The following is an 18,594-nucleotide window of genomic DNA, read 5'->3' as shown; positions in this document are numbered from 1 at the left end:
GTGGTTTAGACCACAGCGCACAGCTCTTAAACAATGCAAGGAACCAGGAAGTGGCTGCAAAACGTCCCACCCTGCTCCCTGGGTCTGGCACCAGCCCCGCCTGAAAATTATTGCCATGCACCACAAATGAAAAATTGCTTGGGGTGCAGAGCGGTGCTTGGAAGGTCAAAGCTGTCCTCCTTCTCGGCTGGGGCTGCTTCACCGCCTCCTTGCTTCTGGCGCATGATGCAACCGGATGTTGCACAGAACCCCTCTATTTATAGCTGAAAGAACCACCGTCCGGGAGCTTTCTGCTGAGAAACACATCAGCAATTTCCCCCCTGGGCCATAGCAGAGCAAAGAGAATCAGAGATTTCAGCTTCTCTGTCCCCACTGCTACTTCCTCAGTGACTGAAGCAAACAAAATCGGCTCTTTTTCCCTTACGGGGTACCCCAAGAGCCCATACAGGGTCCTTAAGTGGGTTCCCTGTTGGTAGGAGAAAATAACAGAGGCCAACCGGAGAACACTGAGAAGCAAACCAGCTAGTAAGCCTGATTTTATTAAATTGTTGCAACAGGGTGCTCACCCCCCCCCCCCCACACACACAGGAGGGAGGAGGAACCCAGAACATTGGTGTGCAAGCTTTTATATAAAGGCAAAGGGACCCCTGACCATTGGGTCCAGTCGTGACCGACTCTGGGGTGGCGGCGCTCATCTCGATTTACTGGCCAAGGGAGCCGGCGTATAGCTTCCGGGTCATGTGGCCAGCATGACTAAGCTGCTTCTGGCGAACCAGAGCAGCGCACGGAAACGCCGTTTACCTTCCCACCGGAGCGGTACCTATCTATCTACTTGCACTTGACGTGGTTTCAAACTGCTAGGTTGGCAGGAGCAGGGACCCAGCAACGGGAGCTCACCCCGTCGCGGGGATTCGAACCACCAACCTTCTGATCGGCAAGTCCTAGGCTCTGTGGTTTAACCCACAGTGCCACCTGCGTCCCCTAAGCTTTTATATAGACGCATTTAAAATTGCCCACTACATCATGCATGCATCACAGAAAGAGGTGGTCCCCAGCAGAAATACATCACCGGGGGCTGTCTACAGCAGCATCCTGTCTGGCAGCAAACCTGTTAATGGTCACTGAATCCTTTTACCTGGGCATCCTGGCCATTCTTTTGTGCTGATAAAGACTTAATTCCTGAGTCCAGGTCACAGGCTCACACCCTAGTAATATCTTAAATGTGCCCTTAAGACAGGATTTGTGAGCACAGAGACAATGACAAACTGCAGAGGAATATTTGTGGTCACTGGGAGAGTCAAAATGACTTCTGGCTTGTTCTCCTGTACTATTTGGTTCTACCTAAATTCTATCAACACATAAAGTGTGCAACCAGGGGAGAAAAGACTCTGGACAGGCTGTATACAAATGTCAAACAGGCCTATAAGGCCGAACCATTGGCACATCTAGGCCAATCTGATCACGTGTCCCTGCTCCTGACTCCTGAATATATTCCATTGAGGAAACGGACTCCAGCTATAAAGAGGGATATTACAATATGGCCAGCTGAAGCATCCCAACAACTACAAGACTGTTTTCATGACACCGATTGGGAGGTATTCGCCCAACAGGATATAGAGACTCATACTGAGCAAGTGTTGGACTATATCAGGTTCTGCACTGACAATGTAACACAGAGGCGCCGGATAAAGATCTACCCAAACAGGAAGCCCTGGATGACAAGGGAGGTCCAGGGGTTGCTAAAGGCAAGAAATACTGCTTTCAGAAGTGGAAATAAGTCGCTGTACAGCTTAGCTAGAGCGGATCTAAAGAGAGGTATCCGTGTAGCAAAGGAGGCGTATAGACAGCGGCTGGAGAATCATCTACAAAGTAACAACACCAGGCAGGTGTGGCAAGGTGTACAAGAATTAACAGGGTATAAATCCAAGGATTCCCTGGCAGACGAGGGAGGGGCATCCCTCGCAGAGGATTTGAATGCCTTTTTTGCCCGTTTTGAAGTAACATCTGCAGCAACACCTGCTGAGGCTTTACCACCACCACCACCACTCCCTGGGAAGGCTTTGCCATCATCACTACCATCACCATCATCAGTACAAAGGAATGTAGCAGTCTCTGTGGAAAAAGAAGAGATGAGGAAGGTGTTGAAGGGAATCAACCCAAGGAAGGCCACAGGGCCAGATGGGGTAGCTGGAAGGGTATTGAGAGACTGTGCAGATCAACTAGCAGGAGTTTTCACTGGGATTTTAAATCGATCCCTAGCCCAGGCTATTGTTCCATCCTGCCTAAAGTCCTCTATTATCGTTCCAATAGCAAAAAAACCTAACCCGGAAGATCTGAATGACTTTCGTCCAGTAGCACTCACACCTATAATCATGAAGTGCTTTGAAAAGCTGGTACGAAATCATGTCATTGCCTGCCTACCAGAGGGACTGGACACATTCCAATTTGCCTATAAAACGAAAAGATCGACAGAGGACGCTGTGGCGATTGCCCTCCATGCCGTCCTTGCACATTTGGAGCAGCGGGGGGGTTATGCCAGACTGCTTTTTTTAGATTTCAGCTCGGCATTTAATACCATTCTACCACAACGTCTGATGTCTAAACTGGAAGATCTGGGGCTTCCGTTATCACTTTGTGGGTGGATACTGGACTTTTTGTCAGACCGCTCCCAGAGGGTTCGGTTGGGCCCTTATACCTCTAAAATGCTTAAGACTAACATAGGAACACCACAGGGATGCGTACTCAGTCCGCTCCTTTATATTCTCTACACGTACGATTGTGTCGCTGCTCACCCTAGTAATAGGGTTGTCAAATTTGCAGATGACACAACCGTGATTGGGCTCATCCCTGAAAGGGAGGGTGAAACGGACTATAGAGATGAGGTGGAGCGGCTGACAGAGTGGTGCAGAGCTAACAACTTGCTCATAAATACAAGGAAGACAAAGGAGCTTGTGGTGGACTTCAGGAGACAGAAGAACAATATCCAGCCACTTTTGATTGATGGGGTCTGTGTGGAGAGGGTAACAACGTTCAGATTTTTGGGCATTGAATTACAAGAGGATCTGTCCTGGAGTGTCAACACAAGGGGGCTTGTGAAGAAGGCGCAGCAGAGACTGTACTTTTTGAGAATTCTAAGGAAAAACCATCTTCCGCAGAAACTGCTGCTTGCCTTCTATCACTGTGCCATTGAGAGCGTGCTCACTTATGGCTTATGTGTGTGGTACGGAAGCTGTACTACCCAGGACAGGATGGGGTTGGGCAGAGTTGTTAAGGCAGCAGAGAGCATTGTTGGCTGCCCACTTTCCACCTTAGAGCAGATTTATGCCACAAGGTGCCATAGGAAGGCACTGGACATAGTAAAAGATCCATCGCATCCTGGTCACTGTCTCTTCGAGCTCCTGCCGTCGGGACGGAGATACAGGACGATGAAGACAAGAACGAGCCGTCTTAAGAACAGCTTCTTCTCCAGAGCGATCTCGGCCCTGAATGGGAAGCCTGGACTTTGAAAGTCATCTAATCTTTCTTGCTGTACTATACTGTATTGTTTTAATTAGTGTTTTTATGGAGCAGTCAAGTAATTTCGTTGTCCCTGAGAGGGGGCAATGACAATAAAGATATTATTATTATTATTATTATTATTATTTCAGACATGTGGATTATATACCTATGTATGTGTTTGCCTTGTACATTTATGAACACTGAACTTATATATTTGAGACCTTAAATTCTTATACAGTCATACCTCTTGTTACGATCGGTTCAGGTTACGTCTTTTCAGGTTGCGTTCTGCGGTGACCCGGAAGTACCGGAAAGGGTTAGTTCCGGGTTTCACAGCTCACGCATGCACAGACGCGCAAAATTACGTCACGTGCATGCGCAGACGCAGGTTGCACTCCTTTCAGGTTGTGAACAGGGCTCCAGAATGGATCCTGTTCACAACCAGAGGTACCACTGTAACAGTGACGATATTTAGAGGCCACCCAAAGACCAAGCTCTCTCTCATGCCCTTCTTTCACATGCCAAAATCCTTTTTGCGTGTTTTTACCTTGTGTGTTACCCTGAGCTCTACGGATGAAGGGCAGTACACTAATTTGATAAATAATAATAATAGTATTTGTAATAATACTGTTTTTGAATACCTGTTTTTAACTGATTCCCCGCCCCCCGATTCTGCACAGTCAAAAGAAAGGGCTTGTTCAAGCAGCACATAGTTAAACTGCGGAACTCCCTGCTGCAGGAAGCAGAGAGGACCACCAGCTGAGATGGCTTTAAAAGATTATTCAACAAATTTATGGAGCGGGAGAAGGCTATGGATGGCTACTAGCCAGGGTGGCTGGGCTCTGCCTCCACGGCCAGACGCAGCAATGCTTCCTTGCTGGAAAGGGCCCTTGGGTTCGAATCCTGCTTGCGGGTTTCCCACAGGCATTTGGTTGGCGACTGTGAGAAGAGGATGCTGGACAAGGTGGGTCATTGGCCTGATCCAGGAGGCTCTTCTGATGTTTCTTACAGCCACTGCCAGTCAGTGCAGACCATATAGAGGTAGATAGATGAGTGGTCGGACTCCGTCTAAGGCAGCTTACTATGTTCATATGTTCACCACTTCTTTTCAAGAAACAAAGAGGAGACAGGGGAAATGAATTTGTCCTCTTCTCTATCCTTTTCATTTAGTTTTCATGTTTCATTTCGTCTTTCACCCACCCCTTATTCCTTTAGAAAGGGCTCAGGGGTTTAAGGAATCTCATAGCTCAAGCCGCTGAAGACGCCACAAAACAAAAGTTTAAAATAAGATAAAATAAAAAAGGAACAGGTTTTGGGAAAAAGCAAACTTGCAAACATGAGAGCAGATTAGGAGCAGACCAGTGGTATTTCAGCTGTTGCTGTTCTTTAATATCATCCTGAAAATATTAACACTTTCTTTCTTTTTCTTTACTCTATTGGTAGCACAGTGGTACCTCTAGTTACGAACTTAATTCGTTCCGGAGCTCCGTTCTTAACCTGAAACAGTTCTTAACTAGAGGCATGCGTTCGCTAATGGGTCCTCTTGCTTATCTTTTAACTGAGCAAAATGAACAAAACCAGTGTGCGATTTAAGGAGAAAGCAAGCTTTCACTTTTCTTATGATCAGGCCTCGTGCTAGACACCGAGGCTTTCAACCAAACACAGAGGAAAACTTCCTCTAGGCTACACAGCCAATCAGAGCGTGTGCTAGCTCAGCGAGGCTCAAGCCCTTCCGCCTGGCTGCTAAGCAACGCCTCCTTCCCTGCCCCTCTTGGTCAGCTGACTTACCAATAACAGATTTAACCCTTAAAGTAAACAGAATGATCTCCGCTGCTGCACATTCAACAGGCACACCTACTCTGAACACAAGTCCCAAGCCTTTGAACAAACCAGAGTGGCTGGGACAACCCATTAGCACATGGGTAGGCAAGCTAAGGCCCGGGGACCGGATCCAGCCCAGTTGCCTTCTGGATCCGGCCCACAGACGGTCCAGGAATCGCCGTGTGGATTGGCGTGGATCTGATCGTTTGGGCTGCGCCACCGCTCGCGTTCAGCGACGCCTCCTCCCTCCCTCCCCCTGGCTTCTCCCCACCCACCCTAGAGCCGAGAGTAAGGGGGCTGGGCTTTGCTGCTGCCAGCCCCTCTCCGGAGCCCTTTCACGCACTGCTCATCACCCTGCCACTGCCAGCCCCTGCTGCTTGCAATATGCTTTTCAACATCTACATGCAGCCGCTGGGAGAGACCATCAGGGGGTTTGGACTGGGTGTCCATCAATATGCAGCTGATACCCAGCTCTACCTCTCTTTCAAATCGGAGCCAGTGAAGGTGGTGAAGGTCCTGTGTGAATGTCTGGAGGCAGTTGGAGGATGGATGGCGGCTAATGGATTGAGGCTGAATCCTGACAAGACAGAAGTACTGTTTTGGGGGGACAGGAGGCGGGCGGGTGTGGAGGACTCCCTGGTCCTGAATGGGGTAACTGTGTCCCTGAAGGACCAGGTGTGCAGCCTGGGAGTCATTTTGGACTCACGAATGTCCATGGAGGCACAGGTCAAATCTGTGTCCAGGGCAGCTGTCTCCCAGCTCCATCTGGTACGTAGGCTGAGACCCTATCTGCCTGTGGACTGTCTTGCCAGAGTGGTGCATGCTCTGGTTATCTCCCACTTGGACTACTGCATTGCGCTCTGTGGGGCTACCTTTGAAGGTGACTCGGAAAGTACAATTAATCCAGAATGCGGCAGCTAGACTGGTGACTGGGAGCGGCCGCCGAGGCAACATAACACCGGTCTTGAAAGACCTACACTGGCTCCCAGTACATATCCGAGCACAATTCAAAGTGTTGGTGTTGACCTTTAAAGCCCTAAATGGCCTCTGCCCAGTAGACCTTAAGGAGCGTCTCCACCCCCATTGTTCTGCCTGGACACTGAGGTCCAGCTCCGAGGGCCTTCTGGCGGTTCCCTCCCTGTGAGAAGCCAAGTTACAGGGAAGCAGGCAGAGGGCCTTCTCGGTAGTGGCACCCACCCTGTGGAACGCCCTCCCACCAGGTGTCAAAGAGAAAAATAACTACCAAACTTTTAGAAGACATCTGAAGGCAGCCCTGTTTAGGGAAGCTTTTAATGTTTAATAGACTATTGTATTTTAATAGTCTGTTGGAAGCCGCCCAGAGTGGCTGGGGAAACCCAGCCAGATGGGCGGGGTATAAATAATAAATTATTATTATTATAATTATTATAAGACACAGGTAAGCAGCCACCGGGGCTTGTCCGGTGCTGTGGAGAAAGGAGGGGAGAGTCGTGGGGGGTGGCTTACCTGAGTAGAATGTGTCCTTTTATTTAAAATGCATCTCTGTGTTATTTGTGGGAATTTGTCCATTTCCCCCCCCCCAAATATAGTCCAGCCCTCCACAAGGTCTGAGGGACAGTGGACCGGCCCCCTGCTGAAAAAATTTGCTGACTCCTGCATTAGCACATCCGGGAGAGGAAGGCAACCTCCGAGTTATTTTGAGGATGAGATGGACAGCATGGCCCCCCGAGATATACGGACCTACCTTGTCAGTCATTTCTTCTGCCAGAGCTTCTATCTCCTCCTCAAACGGGGGATCTTCATAATCAGAATCATCTGCGGAGACAGACCAGGCATAGTTGAACTATGGAACTCCTTGCCACAGGAGGCAGTGATGGCTATGAAAGAGGATTAAGCACGTTCATGGAGGAGGAGGAGGCTCTCCATGGCTACTAATCACCTTGGCTGTGAGTCCTGGAAGACCTGCTCCCTGCCTGAAGGACTTTTCCCAGCTGGTCCGGACTGACTCCAGCTGCAAAAGTTGAGGCTGCTGAACAGACTCTCGGACAGGGGTGTTGTTTAGGGGGTTCTGTTGGGGAGGGTTGTTGCTGCCGTATTATTTTTCTCCTGTTATTGAAATTGATTTCATTGATATAATTTCATTGTTGTTGATATTATTTTTTCTGCTGCTGATATTATTTTAAATACTATTATGAATATTTTATTCTTTTTTTAAAACCAATCTCAAAGCAGTTTACAAAAGAGTAGACGGTAACATTGTAGCAGAGAAAGATGAACGACAAAAGGCTTCTGAAAGCTAAAAGACTAAAAACCAGATTAAAACTGACACCAACCCATTTTTCTGCGATGTTGACATTTTGTGGTACACACAAGAGTGACTTAGATTTCCAGGAATGCCCTATTGTGCACCTAGACCAAAATCTATTGTCTTTTCCAACCAGAAGAGGTTTTCCAAGGTGGGCGATATTGTTGGTGCTCGCTTGAGAGGTGCCAGAATGTATCGCATGCCCAGATTTCAAAACAGAACTTCACATTCAGAATCTGAACAGTGAAGTTGGGGAAAGCGGGCAGACTTCCAATTACCCCTTTCGCAGAATCACAGAACCGCTGTGTTGGAAGGGAACACCAAAGGGCATCTAGTCCAACCCCCTGCGACGGAGGGATCACACAGCACTGAGCTTTCTCTTCCGCCAGTCACAGACACTCACCCAAGTCCGTCTGGAAGAGGAGGGGAGGCTTCGAAGGTGGCTCAGGGACGCCCGTCCACTCCACAATCTTCAGACGGGGAAAGAGCGCGGGCGGCTGCTCAGGATCTTGCAGGTGGTTTTTCACAGGAGGACTGGAATGAGAAACAACAGAGACCTCGCTTTAAAATCAGCCCCAAAGCTGGCACTGTTCTCCTGGCTCAGCCGCTTCATGAGCTCAGAAGAACATCCAAAGAGCCCGGCAGGATCAGGCCCTTGGGCCACCGAGTCCAGCATCCTGTTCTCACAGGGTGCCTCTTGGGACAAACCAGAAAGCAGGATTCGAACACAAGAGCAACGCTCCCCTCCTGCAGTTTCCAGAAGCATCGCTGCCTCCGACCATGGAGGCAAAACAGAGCCATTGTGGCAAACATCCCATAATTTAGCCATGCACTGTGTCAAGAAGTTATTTCTTTCATCTGAATCCTACAATATTCAGCTTCACTGGGTTCTAGTTCTAGTCAGAGACATCACCTTGCCAACAAAGGTCCATATAGTTAAAGCTCTGGTTTTCCCAGTAGTGATGTATGGAAGTGAGAGCTGGACCATAAAGAAGGCTGATCGCCAAAGAATGGATGCTTTTGAATTATGGTGCTGGAGGAGACTCTTGCGAGTCCCATGGACTGCAAGAAGATCAAACCTCTCCATTCTGAAGGAAATCAGCCTTGAGTGCTCACTGGAAGGACAGATCCTGAAGCTGAGGCTCCAATACTTTGGCCACCTCATGAGAAGAGAAGACTCCCTGGAAAAGACCTTGATGTTGGGAAAGATGGAGGGCACAAGGAGAAGGGGACGACAGAGGACGAGATGGTGGGACAGTGTTCTCAAAGCTACTAGCATGAGTTTGACCAAAGTGCGGGAGGCAGTGGAGGACAGGAGTGCCTGGCGTGCTCTGGTCCAGGGGGTCACCAAGAGTCAGACACGACTAAACGACTAAACAACAACAGGTCTTGTGCAGGAGGGAGAAAAGAAATATCTCCGTCCACCTGCCAAGAAAAATAAAGAACTTATTTATGTATGCTACAACAGCGGCAAGAGTCTTGTTAGCATAAGGATGGAAGAATGAGGAAATCCCAACTAAAGAACACTGGCAAGAAAAATTGGTGAGCTATGTGGAATTGGCCAAATTGACATACAAGCTGCGTGAGAAGGAAGTGACTTCAAGGAAGAATGGGAACTTTTTACAAATTATTTAAAAAGACAAGAACATGATCTGGACTCCTTGGCAGGTTTTGAATAAACATCCACAAATTTATTAGTTGAACATTTGATGGATAAGGCTAAGAGGGGAGCTGAGGGAAGTCCTTGGGTGGGGGGGGCAAGAATGTAACTGATTATTTGGATTGATAATTTGGTATGTTGAAATTGTTTAATAAAAATCATTTAATATGTATAATTATTATTATTATTTATTCCTTATACCCCGCCCATCTGGCTGGGTTTCCCCAACCACTCTGGGCGGCTCCCAACAGAATATTAAAAACATGATAAAATATCAAACACTAAAAACTTCCCTAAAGAGGGCTGCCTTCAGATGTCTTCTAAAAGTCAGATAGCTGTTTATTTCCTTGACATCTGCTGGGAGGGCGTTCCACAGGGCGGGCACCACTACTGATTAGGCCCTCAAAAAACTATCCTCAATTTCTTCTTTGATGTCCCAACGGGACAGGTGATTCCCAGAGATCCTTGGGAGGATTTACTGTAAGCTGCTGAAACCCATGATACAGTGGTGCCTCGCAAGACGAAATTAATTCGTTCCGCGAGTCTTTTCGTCTTGCGATGCTTTTCGTCTTGCGAAGCACGGTCAGTCGCAACTGCACCTCTTCAAGCGGTTTTAAGAAAAAGGAAACAAACTCGCAAGACATTTTCATCTTGCGAAGCAGGCCCATAGGGAAAATCGTCTTGCGAAGCAACTCAAAAAACGAAAAACTCTTTCGTCTTGCGAGTTTTTCGTCTTGCGAGTTTTTCGTCTTGCGAGGTACCACTGTAATAGCAGCACTCTATTTTTTTTTATTACCTCTGTTTTAATAGATTCTCTTATTTGTACTTTTTAAATTCTATTAAATTACTTTGTAGAGTAAGTAATTTAAGGATCTAAACAAACGTAATAAAAGGATATAAACAAACATAATAAATAATAATAACAATATCACTAGTAATGTGGTGTCTTTATTGTAACAATCTACATGTGAGCTTTTGCAGCAATTTAAAGAGAATAGAATGACAGAAAGGCAAACAGGAGAGTCAGAAAGGAACTCAAGGTTCCAGATTTTTTAAAAATGGGGCCAAGATCCTAGGAAGAGGCTTCTTATAACCCAATGGCTCACCTAAGACCTGCATCCCATCCTCAAAGTGGTCAATGGACCAACTGTGGAGGGAGGGCAGAGCCATCCTGCCTAGTAGCCATCGATAGCCCTCTCCTCCTTGAATTTGTCTAATCCTCTTTTAGAGAAGTGCCCAGTCGGCAACTGGCCAAGAGTCACCCTGTTGGCTCCCAGAGAAGAGGCACAAAGGAAGGTTCTTTGCTGCAACCAGAAAACGCAGCAAAATTAGACTTCCTCTGCTGTTGCAATTTCCCTCTCGCTGCCTTCCAAGCTCAGGACGCCACGTGAGGAGGAGGCAGTGATTTACTTACTCTCAGGAAACGAGGAGGGGGGATCCCCCCCCTGAGCAAAGCGGAAAAACTAAATCACTTGGTTCCCCCCAAAATAAATCATCGGTTCCCCGTTCCCTTTTGCTACGAAGCTGGTTGGCCCCAGTGAAAATACGCTGGACTAGATGGGCTCTGCAATAGCTGGGATAGCTCAGTTGGTAGAGCTTGAGATTCTTAATCTCAGGGCTGTGAGCCCCACATTGCATGGCAGGGGGTTGGACTAGATGGCCCTTGGCGTCCCTTCCCATGCTACAGTTCTCCGATTCTATGAAAGGAGGTGCAAAGACACCTAGGGACACGCAGTTGTCACAGGCCTAGGTCTCCCTCTAGGGCAGACTTCACCAAGCTGGAGTGCTCTTGTAGTTTTTGGACTACAAATCCCATCAGTACATGATGGTATGTGCCGGCTGGGACTGATAGGAGTTGTAGTCCAAAACATCGGGAGCACTGCAGCCTGGCAAAGGCTGCTTTATGCGCAAATGCAATGGAGGGGATCATAGAAGTGAAGAGTTGGAAGAGAGCCCCAAGAATTTCTGCAATGAAAGAATCGCAGCTAATGAATTCCTGCCACCCAACCGCTGTCTAGGAACCTCCAGCGAAGGAGACTCCCACACCTTCCATTGGAGTCCGTTCCGTGGTCAGACAACCTTTGCCCTCAGGCATTTCTTCCTAATGTTTAGCCAGAAACATCCTTTCTTGCCATTAGAATCCATCCTTTCCAGGTCTGCCCTCCGGTGCAGCAGAAAACAAGCTTGCTCTGTCTTTCTACATTTTTGGCAGTTCTTATCTGTAAACCAGGACGCGGGTGGCGTTGTGGGTTAAACCACAGAGCCTAGGACTTGCCCATCGGAAGGTTGGCGGTTCGAATCCCCGCAATGGGGTGAGCTCCTGTTGCTCTGTCCCTGCTCCTGCCAACCTAGCAGTTCAAAAGCACGTCAAAGTGCAAGTAGATAAATAGGTACAGCTCCGGCGGGAAGGTAAACGGCGTTTCCATGCGCTGCTCTGATTTGTCAGAAGCAGCTTAGTCATGCTGACCACATGAGCTGTACGCCGGCTCCCTCGGCCAATAAAGCGAGATGAGCGCCGCAACCCCTGAGTCGTCCATGACTAATGGTCAGGGGTCCCTTTACCTTTACCTTTTATCTGGAAAACACCTTGAGTTCTGTCAGGGAAAAGGTTGGAGAACGTATGGATAAATCAATCAGTCAATGAGACAGTCCTTCAGATAGCTGAAGACGGCTGTCATATCAACTCACAGTCTCCTCTTTTCCAGGCTAAACATTACAGCTGGGCAAGATGTCAATATATCACCCAAAACCGGTTTAAAGTCCGTATCGTGATATTGGTTTTATACTTTTTGACCTGGCAATATATCGCAAATCATGATGTGTTTGTGTGCGCTATGCAAAAATCACGATGTGGGGGAAACCATGAAGCGAGTCAATGCTTCTACTTAGCTGAAAACCAGATATCACCTTTACATAGTTCCATCCTTATTCCAGACATTGTGATATATCGGTATATCACGATGCTTAAAGTAAAGGTAAAGGGACCCCTGACCATTAGGTCCAGTCATGGCCAACTCTGGGGTTGCGGCGCTCATCTCGCTTTACTGGCCGAGGGAGCCGGCGTACAGCTTCTGGGTCATGTGGCCAGCAGGACTAAGCCACTTCTGGCGAACCAGAGCAGCGCACGGAAACACCATTTACCTTCCCCCCGGAGCGGTACCTATTTATCTACTTGCACTGGTGTGCCTTCAAACTGCTAGGTTAGCAGGAGCAGGGACAAAGCAACAGGAGCTCAGCCCCTCGCGGGGATTTGAACCGCCGACCTTCTGATCAGCACGTCCTAGGCTCTGTGGTTTAACCCACAGTGCCACCCACGTCCCATATTGTGATGTTGAAAACCAGATATCACCCAGTCCTAGTAAACATACCCAACTCCCTCAACCGATCCTCATATGGCTTGGTCTCCAGACCCTTGATCATCTTGTTCAACCCTCTCTGCACATCTTCCAGCTGGTCAGTATCCTTCTTAAACTGGGGTGCCCAGTTCATGGCAGGGGGAGGTGTCCATTTCTTCCACACACACAGCGTCCACATGAGCTCAGAAAAAAAACCCCTTTACAAAAGAGGCTAGTTAGGTTTCCAAGTTAATTCAAGAGCAGAGATTTGAGAAGTTCTCTCTTCTCCAGGAGTGAGGGCACAACTTCCAGATCCTTGCAACGCTGCAGGCTCCGAAGTTGTTCCTTTTTCCTAATCAGCAGTTTTTCTAGATCTCTAGGCCTGCAGCCACAGCAGACCCCGTTAAATTAAACCAGGCTGCTGCTGCTTTTCAGTTCTTTTAGCTTTTGTAAGGTTCCGCCTCCCAAAAATTACATTCTGCAGTTCACTCGGCAGACCGTTCCTTCCTGGAGAAACCTCGTCCTGCAGTAAAACAGGTTCCCATGGCATCTGCAGACTCGAAACCTGCTTTTCCACTTGGCCGCTCGGATCCCTGCCAATCCACCACCGAGATCAGCAGCAAGGAGAAACCCAGACAGAACGGGGAAAAAGGACTCACTTGAAAGCAACAAAACACAACCATCGGGCTTCTAAAACGATTCTTGCGAAAACAAACATGCACACAGGCCTTAACTGGTCCAGAAAAAGAAAGAGGAACTATGGTGTGTGGTTTGTTTTTTTTTTTTTTTTAAAGCAAACCGTTTTTTAAAATGTGGGTCTCTCATTGCTTTCTTATGTATCCTTTCTGAACAAAGATATATTGAGGATGCATTCTCGGCACTGATGGATCTCTCTTGACAAAGGGGAGCATTGATTTATGTGGTTATTATTTAAAATACAGGATGGGCGTCTGTTGGTGGAGAAGGGCGTTCATCTCTCTAGCTGAGAGTCGGGGGGACATCACTGTCCCCCAGGTAAGAGATGGGGTGGAAAGGATGGGGGCCGGTTTTTGACCTGTGGCAGGATTTGTACCTGATTACAGTGGTACCTAGTGATGTATGGAAGAAGAAGGCTTTTGATGCTTTTGAATTAAGGTGCTGGAGGAGACTGTTGAGGGTCCCATGGACTGCAAGAAGATCAAACCTCTCCATTCCTAAGGAAATCATCCCTGAGTGCTCACTGGAAGGACAGATCCTGGAGCTGAAGCTCCAATATTTTGGCCATCTCATGAGAAGAGAAGTCTCCCTGGAAAAGACCCTGATGTTGGGAAAGATGGAGGGCACAAGGAGAAGGGAACAAGAGAGGACGAGATGGTTGGACAGTGTTCTCGAAGCTACCAGCATGAGTTTGACCCAACTGCGGGAGGCAGTGGAAGACAGAAGTGCCTGGCGTGCTCTGGTCTATGGAGTCACGAAGAGTTGGACATGACTAAATGACTAAACAACAACAACAACAAACACAGTTTTACCTCGGGTTAAGAACTTAATTCGTTCTGGACGTCCGTTCTTAACCTAAATGGCCATCCAACCTCCATTTAAAAACCCCCAGCAAAGCTGAGTCCATTCCACTGTCGAACAGCTTTCTATTATTACATGTGAACACCTATTCTCATTTGGTGATATTTATGAGATATTTTAAGATGTATATTGCAGCTATGTTGCACTCTGATGGTGTGTCACAATGGATTTCTTGATGGTTTGCTTGTTTTTTATTTCACGCACACTGAGAAGAGACACCTATTGCTTATTTAAAATGTGTGATTTTACTATTACTAAGAAGTTGCGGGCGGACATGGAATTTGTATTTTTAGGGAGAATGCACTGGTTTTTGTTGAGGCGTAAAGCACACAGATTTCCTGGAGCAGTACAAAATCTTGTTATTATTATTAACCATATTGAACTTGCATACTCAGTGCTATTTTTCCAGAAAAACAGGTGCTAGAGCTCACATTTCTCCCTCGTTCTCTTAGAATGGCAATGGCACCCACCTGAGAGGTACCGGAACTGAGGTCCTGAGAGCTCCACCTGGAAACAAAAGCCCTTTCTACACTGCTCCAGGATATAGGTTTGTTGACTTATTGATGACTGCTTCATATTTCAACAGAACTCTCTAAGCGGTTGAGGAAACCCTAAAAGCGGCAGTTTACAAAAGACGGCACAATACGTGCCGAGTGTTCGCTGCAAGCCACCCCCCACAGCGCAGTGAAATGCGGAAAGCTACAGCAGACTCTCACCACATGCACAAGGAGAGTGCACTGGGGGGAAACCTGTTGCCACATCCGGAAGATCAAATGTTGACCAAAGAGAGCAACGTCAAACAGAGCGGGAGGTTCCTGCCCTCCCCCCCCCAAAACACACACACACACACACACTTTAAAACAGCAGTTCTCAACCTGTGGGTCCCCAGATGTTGTTGGACTACAACTCGCATCATCGATACGATAATCTTTATTGTCACTGTCCCATACAGAACAACAAAATTGAAAAATCTACATAAGACATTCAAAAACCCACAAGCCTGCTATCCCAGCTATCCCAACCTGGTTAGCCCCTAAAAACTCTGATACCCCATTTTTAAATACAATATACTCCCATACAGACTACCTTACACTGCGTTTAAAACCAAAATCGCATTTGGATAGAAACTGTTTCTCAGGCGGCTAGTCCTGGTCTTGATAACCCTGGACCTTCTTTTCCAGAAGGCAGAAGCTGAAAGAGATCATTTCCGGGGTGCGCACTATCCTGCGCTATCTCTGCAGCTTTCTTATGGCACCTGGAAGCGTAGATTTGATCCAAGGTGGGAAGAGGGCACACAATTATTCTCTCCGCAGTCTTTGCAACCCTGGACAGCGTTGTTTCCCCCCTGACCGTGCAGCTCCCAAACCACAGACCATAAGTTAATACACTCTCCACAGTACAATGGTAACATGGTAAAACAGGCCCTTTGAGAGATGGTTCTTCCGGAGGATTCTCAGAAAATATAACCTCTGCTGTGCTCTCTTCATCAGGTCTTTGCTGTTTTCTCCCCAGGTTAGGTCATCTCTCAACTCCATTCCCAGAAATCAAAACACCGAGACCTGTTCCACGCACTTCCCCTCAATAATAAGTGGCCTTGCTAGCTAGGGGTGATGGGAGTTGTAGTCCCACAACATCTGGGGACCCACAGGTTGAGAAAGGCTGCTTTAAAAGAACAAAATCTCTCTCTCTCTCTCTCAATCTCTCTCTCTTTTTAAGAGTGGAACTGACCTGAATGCAAAGAACAGAGGAGATCAGAAGCAGCAAAAGAGGAATCCTGGCTGGCCTCATACAATCATAGAACTAGAGAGTTGGAAGGGACCCCCAGAGCTCATCAAGTCCAACCCCTGGGATGCAAGAACCGCAGCTAAAGGGTCCCTGGCAAGTCCAAGCTGCAGCAGAGCCCCCCTTACAGGGCTGGCGTCCAGGCTCTGGGGTTACCTCTGGGGTCACTTGTAGCCTGATGGGATTTGGGGGGGCCGGACACCCTATTCCTGGCTCCCGGACAGCCAGCCTCTGGGCAGGCTAGGAGGGCAGTGGTGGAAGCTTACATGGGCAAATCCAAATGGGCCTGGCTCTCCCTGGGCTGCCGTCTCTATAGAAACGAGCGTCAGCCATCCATGCAGGAAACAAAGAGGCAGTAATCCTTGCTCCAAGAGGCTGAATGGAAAAGGTGCGCCAAGCCAGAGGGTATTGTCAAGCTCATGAAACTTTGGGTAGAGTTCTTATCGCGGCAAAACAGAAGAGTAATGAAATTCCCTCTATTCAAGATTGGATTCAAAAGCTGACAGAATATTCAGAATTAGACAGTCTATCAGGAAAAAAAAGAATAAATCAAAACAGGAATTTGTTTCAAAATGGGAGGTTTTCAAAAAATATTTGAAATATAAATACAGTAGTTTAAACTCGGTTACGGCATTCGAGGAACTTCAGTAACAGTTGCAAGGCAGATATAAGAATTAAGATATATTAAGAAAAAGTTTAATGACGATAAAGGTGTGTATCGGCAATAAGTTATATGAAATCGAAATATGGAATAGACGGGAGGTTGGGTCTTTAGTGTTAAGACCAATTTATGTCTTATTGTTTGTTAAGAAAATTCTGTGTCTATTCTTATTGCTGTGTGTAATTCGGTATTTGTGTTTTCCCTTTTTTATTTTCTTGCTGTATCAATAATAATAAAAAATAACTTTGGGTAGAAGCTCTGCGCCTCCTTCACACGCATCTGGAGAAAGGGGTCTGGCCAACGCAGCGCTAAAAGTGTGCCGAAAATGAGCATCAGACCCCCATCTTGTAGGGGGCAGAACAAAATGCATTTGGGGCGCAAAGGCAATTCCAAATGAATGCTGATTAGCCAGACACAATGAGGGCAAGAGCTGCAGCGAGACTGCCTGGGAGAGGCCTTCTTGTTTCCCTTATGTAGAGGTTTCTGCTCAATTTATATTGCAAAGTATTATTAGATTCATATTCGGCCCTTCGTCACAAGAGCTTCACGCAAGGTAAAAACACAAGGAGATTGTTAAAATAAAATAAAAGCAATAACCCCCCCCCCACTTCCTACAAAGACATTTAAAAGGCTGTAGAATATCAATCGGGACGCGGGTGGCGCTGTGGGTTAAAGCCTCGGCGCCTAGGACTTGCCGATCGAAAGGTCGGCGGTTCAAATCCCCGCGGCGGGGTGCGCTCCTGTCGCTCGGTCCCAGCGCCTGCCAACCTAGCAGTTCGAAAGCACCCTTGGGTGCAAGTAGATAAATAGGGACCGCTTACTAGTGGGAAGGTAAGCGGCGTTCCGTGTGCTGTGCTGGCTCGCCAGATGCAGCTTGTCACGCTGGCCACGTGACCCGGAAGAGTCTCCGGACAGCGCTGGCTCCCGGCCTCTAGAGTGAGATGAGCGCACAACCCTAGAGTCTGTCAAGACTGGCCCGTACGGGCAGGGGTACCTTTACCTTTACTAGAATATCAATCAGACAAAGTACCGTATTTTTCGTCCCATAGGATGCTCCGTTCCATAGGACGCACCTAGTTTTTTGAGGGGGAAATAAAGGGGAAAAAAATTTCCTTTATTCCCCCCCCCAAAAAAAATCCAGGTCGGGGAACAGCGGTATGGTGGCACTGCGCCTCCCCGCTGTCCCCCGAGCTTGTGGGGCTGGCCGATGTCTGCCCGGCGCACGGGGCGCTCTGCTTAACTCCCGCAGGGCTCCTGATGGTGCGGATGTCTGCCTGGCGCACTGGGCGGTCGGCTTCAGAGCACCCCACACGCCGGGCGACAGGCTGTTATCCGCAGCCTAGGGAGCCCTGCAGGAACTCCCACGGGCTCCCCAGGCTTGCTGATAGCTTCCTGAAGCCTGGAGAGCGAGAGGGGTCAGTGCGCACCAACCCCTCTCGCTCTCCAAGCTTCAGCGAAAGCCTGTATTCGCCCCATAGGACGCACACAGATTTCCCCTTCATTTTTGGAGGGGGGAAAGTGCATCCTATAGGGCGAAAAATACAGTACATAGCTTGAAAAAATAATGGGAGATGTAACAGAAGCTATCTGACTACTAAGCCAGCTTTGAGATCACCCTTACAACTTTGTGCAAAGTGATAACCAGCAACCCAGGGGAGCTTACTTCCGTCAAAGCAGCATAGGATTGCAGAGTTGGAAGGAACCCCAAAGGCCATCTAGTCCAACCCCCGTAATGCAGGAATCTCAGTTTGATCATCCATGACAGATGACCATCCAAGCTTTGCTCAAAAGGAAGGACAGTCAACAAACTCCCGAGGGAGACCATTCAGCTGACTGGCAGGAAGTTCTTCCTTATATTTAGTTGGAATCTCCTTTCTTGCAACTTGAAGCCATGGGTTCGAGTCCTACCCTCCATAGCAGGAGAAAACAAGCCTGCTCCCTCCTCCATGTGACAGGCCTTCAGATATTTGAAGATGGCTGTCATATCTCCTCTGAG

The 18,594-nt window shown here is 47.8% G+C and overlaps 1 protein-coding gene across 25 annotated transcripts in view; it reads right to left on the bottom strand.

Annotated features, from left to right (window-relative positions):
* The window catches only part of ARAP1 (ArfGAP with RhoGAP domain, ankyrin repeat and PH domain 1), a 135,769-nt gene that overhangs the window by 60,493 nt on the left and 56,682 nt on the right, over positions 1-18,594 (bottom strand). For 20 of the 25 annotated variants that reach the window (XR_014547101.1, XR_014547102.1, XR_014547103.1 and 17 more), the window contains 2 exons: positions 8,007-8,137; positions 7,043-7,113 (listed from right to left, as the gene is read on the bottom strand). Coding sequence is in view for 21 of the 25 variants with exons in the window: in XM_083609556.1 (XP_083465682.1) it covers positions 7,043-7,113; positions 8,007-8,137 (202 nt within the window). In the remaining 4 variants the exon portion in view is untranslated. Of the gene's footprint in view, positions 1-7,042; positions 7,114-8,006; positions 8,138-12,631; positions 13,329-15,883; positions 16,001-18,594 lie in introns of those variants that run through there. The other 5 variants (XM_083609545.1, XM_083609548.1, XM_083609547.1 and 2 more) reach the window with 3 other exon arrangements.

The sequence above is a fragment of the Podarcis filfolensis genome (assembly GCF_964270895.1).
Source record: "Podarcis filfolensis genome assembly, chromosome: 4".
NCBI classification, from domain to species: domain Eukaryota; kingdom Metazoa; phylum Chordata; class Lepidosauria; order Squamata; family Lacertidae; genus Podarcis; species Podarcis filfolensis.
Note: the sequence above shows the minus strand (reverse complement) of the source record. Positions and strands in the feature narration are given on the sequence as shown.